At 34.7% G+C, this 13864-nt stretch overlaps 1 protein-coding gene across 2 annotated transcripts in view; it reads right to left on the reverse strand.

The window, feature by feature from the left end:
• The window catches only part of ROCK1 (Rho associated coiled-coil containing protein kinase 1), a 106698-nt gene that overhangs the window by 59903 nt on the left and 32931 nt on the right, over window positions 1-13864 (reverse strand). For both annotated transcript variants that reach the window (XM_045518883.2, XM_010958061.3), the window contains exons 3-8: window positions 6894-6994; window positions 6201-6338; window positions 3442-3617; window positions 2562-2646; window positions 1174-1318; window positions 540-678 (exon numbers count right to left, since the gene is read on the reverse strand). In XM_045518883.2, coding sequence (XP_045374839.1) covers window positions 540-678; window positions 1174-1318; window positions 2562-2646; window positions 3442-3617; window positions 6201-6338; window positions 6894-6994 — 784 coding nt within the window. The remainder of the gene's footprint in view (window positions 1-539; window positions 679-1173; window positions 1319-2561; window positions 2647-3441; window positions 3618-6200; window positions 6339-6893; window positions 6995-13864) is intronic.

A 13864-nucleotide genomic window follows, 5' to 3' on the forward strand; every position in this document is an offset into this window, starting at 1 on the left:
GCACATATTTACTTTTCTTTTTGGGGGGAGGGGGCAGCAAGAACACTTAAGTTCTACTCTCTTATTTAGCAAATTTATACAACACAGTGTTATCTTAAATGGCACCAACTGGAAGATGCATCATCATTTTTCTATCACTAGGAAAAAATGTCCCCAATTAAATTAACACATGCCATTGACTATAAGATGCACTCTAGTTTTAGAGATGTTAACATATTAAAAAAAAAATCTCAGACTCTATAAAATACAGCCATCATTTTTACACTTAATTAAGCTAAAATTTAACAATTAAAAAAAAAAAATCACCTGGTCTAGTCATCAGAAAAGAACATACTATTACCCCAATTTCTTAGGTAAGGCAAGTGAGTTGAGCCCCAGAAAAATCATAAAAAAAACTGTATCAGGTTTCTCTGTCATAAATGACTTTCAGATTTTATTCTAATAGTTCAAATATAGGAGCTCAGATGCAGATCTTACAAAAATTGAGCAGCAAAATGAGAATTTCCTTAGAATAAATGTTCAATATTAAGATTATTTACCTGTCAGTAAGGAAGGCACAAATAAGATTTTTTGCTTCTTTTGATATGTCATTATCATCAGGGAAAGTAAGTGAATTTTTATGGTTCATAATCTTACTGTAAGTTCCAACTAGAGAATCTGCATAAAATGGTGTATCACCTAATAAATTGATAGGGAAAACAAAAGCAAGTTAAGATACATTTAAAGATAAACAACAAAGATTTACTGTATAGCACACAGAATTATATCCAATATCTTATAATAATCTATAATGGAAAAGAATCTGAAGCTGTGTACCTGAAACTAACACAGCATTATAAATCAACTATAGTTAAATTTTTAAAAAAAGGAAAGAAAAAAGATACATTTAAGGAAATCAGTTTCAAAGGAAAAGTGTCACGTTACCTGTTTAAAAATAATTAAATATGCAGAAACTAAAAACATACACCTAATATATAAAAAGAAGTAACACATCAAAAGTTTCTCTAAGCCTCTAAATAGTATGTCAAAATACACATAGAGAAGGTTTGGACCAGTGTGTTTCCTACAAACAAAATCACAACTGCTTAATGTAATATTTTATTAGAAGAATTCAAGTCTAAATTTGGAGATAAACAACTATGTTAGAGGTATATAAAATCTTTCTTTACTCACCTACAAGCATTTCATATAAAAATACCCCAACTGACCACCAGTCACATTCTCGTCCATAATAACCATCACCACCTTGAGATTTTAATACTTCAGGAGAAATATAATCAGGTGTTCCAACTGCTGTATCACATCGTACCATACCTTCCTAAAAAGAGGTCAAATTTTAAATTAGGATATAAATATAAAATCTCAATTATTTAACATGAGTTTCCTCTTAATACAATCTTTAGAACTCTCTAAAACTTTGCGCTATAAAATATCATATCAAAATCTAATGCAAACTTGACAGAATAACAAATAGCTTAATCATATACACACATTGGATACACAATACATCTATAATGTGTGTCAAGATACATTATTTTTATGTTTAATAATATTCACCAGAAAGACACACTGCCACCATTTATTACTCCCCTAGCTGTACCTGATGATCTCATCTTAATTGCAGAGAACATGTATATAAGCCAATGCAAATACACTGAGAGGCTGATAGGATGAATGACTTGATAACATTAATACATAAATGCTGATTTAACTGGTTTTTACTAAAATAGTCAGTCAATTTAACTATGCTTGAAATTGAGAAGAAAACATAACAAGAACTGACTGTACAAATATAAAATGGGGAAGTATGCGTATGGGAAAACGGCAGAATAGTGTTAAGCCCACTGAATATCTACCTAATATGCATTTTAACCCTCTCTCCAAAACAATACCTGTTACTTATTTTCCCTGGCATTAATGCAATAGAATTATAAACATTCACACAGAAGTTTTCACATAGTGTTTTCTAACCAATAAATTTCCTTTGGAAATAATAAATACAACTTCCTGGCTACTCTTCCACAGTAAGTTTCAAAGAACATAAACTGTTTCAGCTGAAAATAAAGCAGCATACTTGCTACTTCAGCTTATGTAAGTAAGTTATTATACAAATAGTGAGCATAGGTATCTTTTATGATGGACCCCCAAAATAAGCAGTAAGCTCAATCACATGTTTAATAGGAGGCTAAGTAAAACACTAAAAAAAAAAAAATGTATTACTGAAATCCAGGTTTTTTGAAAGTCTAATTTTAACACTGGCATTAGTATTTAGTGACATTTAAGCTAGTTTCATTTCTAGTTACCAGTAGTGGATAGTACAGAGCTGTTTTAAACAATTTAGTAAATCTGGCAATCCACACTTACCCTAAATAGAGAGGAAAAAAACAAATCATTTACAAGTTACTAACACAACACTGAAACCACGGCATCTAGTTCAACAAATAAGACAGGGTGCATCAATTCGGTACAAGTCCAGATATGGTTAGTAAATTCTTAAAACATTTTGTAAAAAGTATCTATATTGAATTAGCAAAAACTAAATTAAAATCTAATTACTTAACCTTATTCATCTTCATACAAGTACCAAAATCTGCTAACTTCAAATGTCCAGATTTATCCAGCAGCATGTTATCAGGCTTCACATCTCTAACGGGGGGAAAAAAGTAGAGTATCTCTGAAACAGATCAAAAACTGATAAAAACTACATGAGGCAGTTATTTTAGATCACTCAATTTAGATAAGGCTACCTCTGATCTATATGTGTTCTCTATCCACGTCTATAAACTGAATTTCATCAGGGAAACGCCCTTGTATGTTAATGCTGCAGAAGAAGACGTATTACATTCCCTTTCCTTGTAAGTAAAGTTTGATTCTTCCAAGAGGAAAATCAACTCATTTGAGAGAGAATAACCATAAAAAAATATAACATTCAAACATAAAAAGTATTGAAACACACAGGATAGGTAAGTGCATTAATAACCCCAGAAGAAGGTCTAAGTCATTTTCATTTTTGTATCCCTGGCACTGAGCACAGCAACTGCACGTAGGATTCAAGTGGTGCCTGCAGAACAAATGCAACTATTAGCAAATAAATATGATCTATTCACTAACTTAAAGCAAATTAATTTGTATATAAAAAATTTTAAATGTTTAGTACCTTGGCTCAGACCTTAAAAAACCAGCTCATAATTTTTACTTTTCAGGACACCGTATAAAAGCCATATAACCAGATTCAGGGATATTAAAGAATACATTTATATCAATACTAAACTGAAATGTTAAAACTGCAAATTTCAAAGTTTTAAATTCTGAAATACCACACATATCATACAGGAGAATAGGTGGATTTAAACTGGGAAATGCCAATCAAATAAAACTTAAGTATTAGTTTTTAGCTTCTCTCTTCAACAAATGAGAAAATTTAAAGATTTTAATCTTTACCTATGAATAAAACCCATGGAATGGATTGCATCCAATGCAAGAACTACTTCTGCAGTATAGAATCGGGCCCATTTTTCAGGCACATCATAGTTGCTCATTAAGTTTACAAGATCTCCACCAGGCATGTATTCCATCACCATGTAGAGATAACGATCATCTTGGAATGCATAAAACAGCTACACAAATGGGGGGAAAAAAAAGAAACAAATTAATTAAGATTAAGCAAAACTATTTCATTTAAGAATTGTCACAAATACTAATGTAAGATTTAATTAAAATAATCAAATTGCAGTAGTTGTGAGTACTTTTAAAAAAAAGGAAACAAACATAAATAGCACAAAGACCTTTGCACTGCTAAGGAAGTATTAATTATGGTTACTTCTGCGGAGTTAGATAGGCACTTTTTTCTCCATATCTTTCTATACTAACTGAATTTCTCATATTGAGAATTTTTAAAATTAAAATAGTTTCAATATATGAATATATGTATGACTCTTCTAAGCCAAGACATACTGTAGTTCTAATTTAACTTGAGCATAGTGGGGTTTACTGCTAAATTTATATCAACATTACAATTTTCAAGTAGTCTTATAAATTAGGCTATAGTCTCAACTGTCCCTTATCAGCTGTGTGACTGGGAAACTTACTTAACATCCCAGATTCTCTGTGACTATAATCCTTTCTAGAAGAATGTAACAGACTATACTTTGTTTGACTTTTATACTTGCTGCTCAGTCTGTGTCTGGAAGCCTAGCAGCTGGCAAGTGCGTAACAAATGTTTAATTAATAAAACCACAAATAAGTCTATAAATTGAGAGTGTAGCAAATAACTGTATTTAAGAGTTGTTTAAAAGAATTAGCAAATATAGAAAGCACTTAGTACAACACATGCTTGATCAACAACAGCAGTCAACACAGTCAACAGTAACTGCTAACAAAGCAGCAGGACGGGAACAAGAGTTAAGAGTTAAATCAGGAAGAGTACGGTCCATGGATGTGAAATTGGCAAGAATATCAGGCATAAATACCAGGGATGAAGTTAAAAGAAGAGCAAATTTACACAAGAACATTTTAAGTAAACATGAGAAGATTATAATCAAACTAAAATAAATAAGCCCTAGAGAAAAATTATACCTAATTTATCCAGGCAATTATATTTTAAAATTCTCCTTCCTGTATTTCTTTTCTTTTCCAGTAGTGTTTAATGATTTTAGTAACAGATTTAGTTAATTTAATTAAAAAATATATTCTGGGAAAGGATAAGAAACTAAGTGGCATCTCATGGTTGTCTGAGATTAAAGTGTACAATTTATCACTTGGGCACAATAATTAAAGGAACATTGTCAATTTGGTGGCAGTATCCCATTTACAGACAATGTATCAAGAAAAATAAAGCTCCAAGTACGTAAGTTATAAATCTAACCTTAAAAGTAACATTTATGTCATATGCCTGTTATACTCAACATTCCCCGTATCAGTGGTTCTCAAGCAGAGATGATGACTGTTAGTGTCCCACTGTCCCCACTGCCTACTCTCCCCGTCAGACCACCCAGAGAGATATTCAGTGATGTCAGAGAGACATTCAACAAAGTCTGAACACATTTTTGGTTGTTATAACTGGTGCGGGGGGTGGGGAGGGCTGCTATTGGTATTACCTAGACAGAAGCCAGGGATGCTGCTAAAAACCTTATAATGCTCAGGATAGCTCGCATCAACAAAGGATCATCTGGCTCAAAATGCCAATAATACTGAGCCTGAGAAACCCTATTCTATACAGCTGATAAAAACAGAGCAGACAGTTCAAGTATAAAAAGTCTTATTATGCAAATCTTAAACACTTTTCATATTCTTTATATCCCAATTACAGTTATGCTTATTTGAGATAATCTTTATTATATGCTGTAAATAAAGAAACCATAAAAGCCATGCTAGGAATTTAGAAATGGTCTGGCTCAGTAGTTTTCCTTTTTTAAAAATAAGAAGACCTTATTTTCCACACATGAAATCTTAGTAAGAACCCCAATATGTAAGACATATAAAACATGCAGCTGCTCTAGGTGAAGCAGAAATAGAAAACCTGGAACTATAACCCACCCAAGTAACTGCCTGCCCCCATGACTTCATCTGAGGTATCTCCTCAGTTGAAAATCATCAATTTAAGCCAACTTTCACACTTTCGAGCAAGACAACTGAGGCCCAGAGATGTAAATAACCCAGCCACAGTTTCAGGTAGGCCTGTGGCAGTCAAGACGAGAACCTACAATTACTGACTTTCTAAGGTATTTTTCTTTCCAATGAAAAATCTAAAGTCAGTAGAATATTATTTGGAGGTCTAGCTTAACTTTTTTCCCCTTCATTTCTCCCGTTTCTTCCATTCCACAAAATGAGAGATAAATAGATGAATACATGGTTAAATAAATAAGATGATCTCAAAATTGAGAAAAAACCTTAAATTTCAATATTAAATAAAAATATTTACTTAAGAGTATAATAATATATGACTTCCCCCAAATCAAAACAGGGTTATCTACGTTTTCTAATATTTAAATTCTACAGAAACAAAATTATTTTGCCTTGGCCTTATTTTCCTCCCAGAGATGATTCAATAAAATTAAATTTTATGATTTAAAAAATGATGATATATTAAACACTTTTGGAATTGCCAGTAAATTGTTATTGTTCTACAAAACCAACTAAGCTTCTCAGATACGTTTAGTTACCAGCTAGCACGGCAACAATGAAACAACACCAAAGCATACCTGAACAACCCAAGGACTGTTAGCAAAAGCCATGATGTCCCTTTCTTCCCAGAAAAAAGCAGAATCGGATCTCTTAATCATTTCGAATTTGCTGAGAAGCTTCATAGCATATACCTTCCTGGTGGATTTATGCCTTACCTTTAAAATTGAAAATGAAAAATAATGAACCTTTCATTAACATTTAAAGCTCAGTGTATCCCAGAACAATTTACTAAGTGATTTTAACACTTTGCTAAATAATTTAACATTATTGTTATAGCTACTTTCATTTCTTCTCTTCTGAATTATCCTAACTAGATAATGTCAAGGCTTTAATTACCAGAAGTGTATAATGTTAGAAAAAAAATCTGTATTCCCTACGTTATGGCACACTTCCCCTCCCCCACCCTGTTATGTATACTTGCTGTTTCTAAAACTTACTATGCCACAGCATTTCAGACAGTGTAGTATCAGGAGAAAAGACTTCTCTTCTGACACTTGAAACTTCTTCTCTACCCATGGATGCTTGGTGAAAATATTTCATACTACTGCTAAATTTGACTATAGGGTTTCATATCCTTAGGTAAGAATGTCGAGAGCATTTTAAAGCAAGAATTTTATAAAAACAACTTTCCCAAATAATACATGTTAAATGCACAAGTGGATTTTTTAATTTTAAAAACTTGTTTTTTAAATCTCATTAGAATAACCTACCAATTGAACTTCTCCAAATGCACCTCTACCAATCACTTTCACTACTTCATAATCTTCAGCTTTCATTCGTAAATCTCTAATTTTATTTATTGTGTCTTTATCTGTATGAAAAGAAAAGTGTATAATTTTAAATCACTGAAGCATTATAAGTAAAACTGTTTATTTTACATTCAAGCTCTTGAGAAACAATGCAAAACAAAAATGTTCATTAAATTACTTGATAGATAGTAAAATATAAAGTTGTAAAATACAGAAATGTTTAATGTATAAAGAATTATTTTAAATAAATTCTGGAATGACTTCGCTTAGCTATTAAAACATTTTTATTAAAGCTGACTTAACACAATGTTTTAAATAACAAGTATCATGCTACAAACATACACTGAGGATAATTAGTTAATTCGTTCCTGGCATTTTAAGTACACATCAAACTTGAATTGAGGGAAAACTGATACAAACTTTAGATTAATAAAATAAAGTTTTCTTTTTATCGAGTCAGTTTTGATGATCCTTTTAAAGAGATATAACTAATTTAAGGTATCAAAGGCAAACATGTTATATGTTCATGTATAACTGAAAAATCGTGCTCTACACTGGAATTTGACACAACATTGTAAAATGATTATAAATCAATAAAAAGTGTTAAAAAAAAAAAGGCAAACATGCTAAAGAATCATGTACTTACTACATTTCTCTGAACACAGAGTTCAACTTAGAACACGCAGTGGGAATCACTGCAATCATTTATATAAACCTGTCACACTACAAACTACAATAATTTACAAAATCCCCACTGGATAGATATCCTAATTCCTAATTTGGTCACAGATTAAAATAGGGCTATTTTAATCCACATGGGTCAACATTGGCATGAGATTACATGGAAAAGCTTCACATTTTGGAGCTGTACGAAATACCAAGCAACTACTAAACTTAAGTTCTAGTTCCTAACAAAAGCTGCATATAATATTCATGTCTTTCTTTTACAATGCACTTAGAACTCAAGTGTCTGTATATATTATGACCCATAAACACACGCAACAGAGAGTAAACCTTCACACACAGATAAGTACATTTTAGGTTACATATCCATTGCAAGATGCACCAGCAAGACACAAACAATAACCAACTCATTTACTGCACAAACATAGTACTACATAGGCTCAACTACTAGGCTCTCCAGCAATCACTGTAGATATATAAATGTAACTTTAAAACATAGTTTCTGCTCTTTTGAATTTCAAACTCTAGCAAATGAAACAGAAACCAACAAACAAAATGCATTAAGAGAGATAAGCAGAGAGTTTGTAGAATATTAAGGATGACACCTAACCCAAGCCTGTCTGGGAAGGAGGTGACTAGAAAAGACTCTCAGGAGGTGAAGAGACCTGAAACGAGTTTAAAATGAAGACCAGCAGTTAGCCAGTTGGGGAGAAGAAAAGGCAACAGAACAGGCAGATGGGCAAATATAAGCAAAAGCACAGAGGAGCTATTCTGTGCTGCTGGAGGATCACATTTGTGGGAAGGGCTTGAAGGAGAGGCTGACGAGCCCCAAACTAGTTTAAGAAGCTTGAACTTTACCTGTAGACCAGTGGTTGTAAAAATTATTTAATCATCAAAAGTATTTTTCACATTAAAGTTTAAAACAAGTACAATACGAAAATAGATAAAAGGAAGTGGTCTGCTTCAAAAAGGTAGTGGTGGGGGGGTGTCCAAGATGGGTGGAGCCTCATCCACTTTTTATGTGTCCATAACACAGCCCCTGAAGAGGCCCATCCATCTGCTGGGAACTGAGAACAACAATCTGAAAACCACTACTGTGGGCTGGAAGACATGAAAAGAAATATGGCATAGAAACAACATAATCAAATTTACATTTCAGTTAGACTACTCTGGGGAATATATGAAAGATGAATGCAATAACGGCAAGACAGGAGGAGGGCAGAATTATTAGAGCACTGTAACACTGCAGATGAGAGATAAGAGAGTGCTGAACCAGGGCAATGTGTTACACAACAGCCTATGCGGCTGAGAAAGGATCCCTGGCTCTGGTTATACCAAATTTAGAGCCATAGATAGGCTGTATAGTCTGTAATTTGAGCTCAGACAATCTATCTGCTGCTAACCTGTGTGGGGATGGAGATCCTGCTTGTTGCTCTAATTTGTGACAGCACAGGAAGTTACAAGGCAGCTCAATATTACTCTTGTGATTCAAACAACATTAACTGTCAAAATGACTTTATTACATTTAAGTTTTACATAAAAGTAATGTCCTGCCTTGTAATTTTAGGTTGAATCCATTAAGAAACATTATTAAGTCTGGAATAAAAACTAACTTCCAGAGTAAATCAGTGTTCAATAATAATTCAAAGATAGTTGAAAATCGTTCTTCTCATTCAAAAGAACTTTCATCTTGTTCCTTGTCTTAGCTCATCCTGCCACGCAAAAACACCAGACTGGGTGGCTTAACCAACAGACATTCATTTTCTCACAGTTTTAGAGACTCGAAGTTCAAGACCAGGGGCACATTTGGTCTCCAGTGAAGTCTCTCTTCCCGATGGACTGGCGGAGGGAGGAGGGGAGTGGGACATATTTTAGTCCATTAAAAAAAAAATCACCATGAAACATGACCACTGCTAAATCATCAAGTTGCTATATGTGAAGATAAACTGGGATATTCAGCTTTGATTTAATCAAAATGGATAAGTTCATGAGAGTGAAGGATATTTACCACTGATACTGCGGTTCAGTAACACATGACAGATGCAAATACTCTCCACAAAGTACTTGCTGATGTATAATATAATGAATAACTACAGACTTTAAATACCCTGTGTTTTCACAAGCTTTGTTAGTTTGTTTCACTAAGCCATTTTCTACACCATACACAATTTTAACTACCATTACTTGCAATACATCTTAGCAGATGCCACTTCAAGCTATACTTAGTGTTTCCTCAATTTCTTTAGAAATATTCTTGTCCTGTTCTTGTTCCATGCAGATATACCTGGAGGCTAATTCTTTAGTCACTTCAAACTTGGCACTGACTCTTCCAATAAACAAGAGTCAAGGAAAATCACTCAAAATTGTCTTTTTTCTTAACCACATTTATTGTGGTATGGTTCCTATACAGTAAACTACACATATTTCAAATGTACAATTTGATGAATTTTGATAGATGTATATACTAATAAAACCACTATAAGTTGTCTTGTTTTTTAACTGACTATTGCTGTTGCTCCCAATGGCCTCAATTCTTTGAGCAACTGTTCTTGCCAAAAAGCTAATAGTCTTAAGAAAGTTTTTCTCTGTGTACACATTTGTTTTGCTGCTGCAAACACTCACCATCAGTGAAGAGCTTTCCCTGCTTGGCCAACAAATAAGCCACTTGTAAACTTATGTAAAGTGGCAGCCTCATTTTCCTTTTTTATTTTGTAAAGTAAATTCTGCTGTGATGAGATGGTCCGTTTTACATTTTCTGCTTTTTCCTGACTGCTGCTTTCCTGTGAGTTGGGAATATTACGGTGAGTGCTTATTCTGGTGAGGTCGATGCACACTGTATTCTTTTAGCACAACTATCGTGTCACTGAATAATAAGCACAATGCTTTGCCATCTAACTTGATGAAATAATCCACACTTCATTCTGCCTCAAAATAACAACATTCAAAGTTCACTTTTCTTCACCTTTTTGTTCTGACATGATGGACGTGCACTGGCAATGGAAAATAAATAAAATGCTGTGGTATGGCAGTACACGTGGAGTGCTACTGAGCTGCAACTGAGTCACTGTGATTTATGGTGTGCTGAGCACTGGTGTGAAGCAATGACAATGCCACACGTGATTTCTGTCGCAACTATTCATCTCAGCCGTTGTAGCACAAAAATGGTCATAGACAGTACATAAAAGAATGAGTGTAGCTATGTCTCAATAAAACTTTATTTACGGACACTGAAATCTGACTTCATATAATTTTCACATGTCATGAAATAGTCTTCTTTTGACTTTCTATAAATTATTTGATAATACAAAAACCATTCATAGCTCATAAGCCAACCAAAAATAGGTGGTAGGCACATGTGGCCTGTGGGCTGTAGTTTGCCAACTCCTGCTGAAAAGGAAACTCAGCTCCCCGCTGCGGACCTGCTTCTCCTGCAGCTCCACAGTGCGGACCTTCACCCTCCCACAGGGGCCCTGGCCCTGAGAGTGGCACTGATGAACTCCACTGTCGTCTCTACCCCCACACCTTTGATTTTTATATTTATTAGCTTATATCTCCCACTGCCTCTCATTGTTGCTGTAATCTACTGACCCTTAGGCCATCACATCTCATTGCCAGACAATTTTTTAGTTTCTGGTTTACTGATCTTCTCTCCGATATTCTCCTGTTTGAATTCTTAAGAACTTTAATATATCCATAGATGATACTTCTAATAACCTGGCCTCTCAATACCTTTACCTTCTCTCTTCCAATGATACTGTCCTCCATCTTATCTCAGCCACTCATTTCCATGGCCACAGACTAGACCTCGTCATTATCAGTAAGCATAACCCTCCCATAATTTCAATTTCAAATCCCACACTCCCTGTCTCTAAGCACTCCCTCAAATTTTCTGCTCACTCCCTCTGATAATTCAACTCCAACAATCTCCAATTCACTGATCCTATCCCATTTTTACTGTACCTCATTGCACTGACAGCCTCTCTTTCTCACTATCCAGCTTAAATTACATGATCAATCGTTATAATCACACATTTGCTTACACCTTCAATGCCTTGGTTCTTTTCTGCTTCTTTATACTTAGTTTGGCAAAAATCACAATCCTAGTTAAATCCAACTCTATAACTAACTCTATGTCAGCTCCCATGCAGTTGAGTATGTCTGGATAAATACATAAAATCATATTGACTGACCCCACTTTAAACTCATAATCACAAACATAAAGCTTGTCCTTAATTCTGTTTGGCAATCATACATTTCTCTCGTCTATTTACCATCCCATTCTACTAGAGACCAGATTTCACATTGTCTTCTCTCTTCTCAAACCTCCCACAGCTCCCCCACTGATCCTCATTGACAACTAATGACCTTTTTGGCTACTGCCCTGAAACAATCAGAAGAAAACTGCCACAGACTTACCACTGCAATTATATCTGTTATGTTCACATTCAACTACTAGCATGTGCACTCATATATTAGTCTCTTTACTTTTCATTATAGGATAATACTGCTATTTCACACCAATCCTTCCACCAGTGATGTCATCCTTTTTCACTAGTTCAAGGACACTGCTCTGGCAATTCTCCCATCTTTCTCGTGTACCATTAAGCTTTTCCCCTTCTAACTGGAACCTATCATGCTATTCTCATTCCCATCTTAAACAAACAAATCTTTTGATGCCATTTCTCTCACCAGCTACTATCCTATTATTCAACTCCACTATAGCAAAATCCCTCAAAAGTCATCGTCACCTCTAAATCTTTCTTCATATTTGCTATTAAATCCATTCTGGGTGAACTCTGGCCATTACCGTCCTACCAAAACTGCATGTCAAAAGTCACAGTTAACCACCACATTGCTAAATTCAACAAGCAATTCTCAGTCCTCATCTTGATGTATCAGTAGCTTTTCACAGTTTGATCACTCTCTCCTGCTATACTTTCTACACTTGACTTCCAGGATACCACATTCTTAAAATACTCGGGGTATTTTTAATGTCAATGATTACTTTTCAGCTGCCTTTGCTGGTCCTCTTCTCTCAGATTTCTTATCTTAATAATGAAGCATCTCAAGGCTCAGTCTTTCATACTGTTTTCTTCTTTATTTACACTCATTTATTTAGTTGGCTCTAAAAAAGCACTGAAATGTCAACAACTCCCAGACTTTCATCTCAAGTTCAGAACTCTTTCTTAAGCTGCAGATTTATATATTCAATTGCTTACACAATGTATCTACTTGGCTAACAGGTATCTCAAGTGTAATGCGTTCTCACCCAAAACATCTACCTATGATTTCAACATTTCAGTTGATGGGCTAATTTTGCTTGGAGCAAAAACCTAGGGGCATTCCTGACTCCTTTTTTTTAATCCTTACACTCTATATCCTATCTTTCAGGAAAATATGCTGGCTCTACCTTTGAAATATATCTGGAACCTGATAACTTTTCACCCTCTACAGTGCTACCATGCTGAACCAAGCCACCATCATCTCTTCCTTGGATTATTGCAATCGCTTCTTAACTGATTTCCTGCTGTCTGCCCCTGCTTCTCGGTAGTCTGTTCTTAACACTGGATGATATTCATAAAACACAAGTCAGTTCATGTCACTTCTCTAATGAAAACTCTCTAATGTCTTGCCATCTTACACAGAGCAGAAGTCAAAGACCTTACAAGGGACTACAAGATTCTACATGACCTACCCTCCCTATTTCCTTCCTTCTCTGACATCATCCTACTATTCTCTCCCTTGCTCAATCCTCTCAGCCACAATGGCTTCCTTGCTGCTCCTCAAACACGCCAGGTACACTTCTCTCTTATCATCTTTGCATGGCAGTTCCTCTGTAAGCCGTTCTCTTTCCTAAAACATCTGCATAGCTAACACTCTCAACTACTCCAACTCTTTTCTGAAATACCACATTTTAGTGAGCCCTAGCCCAGTCACCCTAACTAAAACTGCAAAATTCTCAGAACTTCCAACCCTTCCTATAGTGTTTTCATTTTTTCCCATAGTAAATATTAACCTCTTTGTTATTTATAGAATTTGTTTAATACAAAATACTTGCAAAATTATAAATATGGTAAACCCTTACTACTTTTAAGACCAGTAAGCAGGACTGTGTAACCATCAGATCTTTTTAACAATATCTGATTGTCAATTGTGTTGAGCAAGGTGATACTGGCAGAAAGCTAAGGTTGAGAAAAGTGAGGTATTACTACATAGCACAGTTAGCAAGGAATGAAATGGGCAAACTG

The sequence above is a fragment of the Camelus bactrianus genome, chromosome 24 (genome assembly GCF_048773025.1).
Source record: "Camelus bactrianus isolate YW-2024 breed Bactrian camel chromosome 24, ASM4877302v1, whole genome shotgun sequence".
NCBI lineage: Eukaryota > Metazoa > Chordata > Mammalia > Artiodactyla > Camelidae > Camelus > Camelus bactrianus.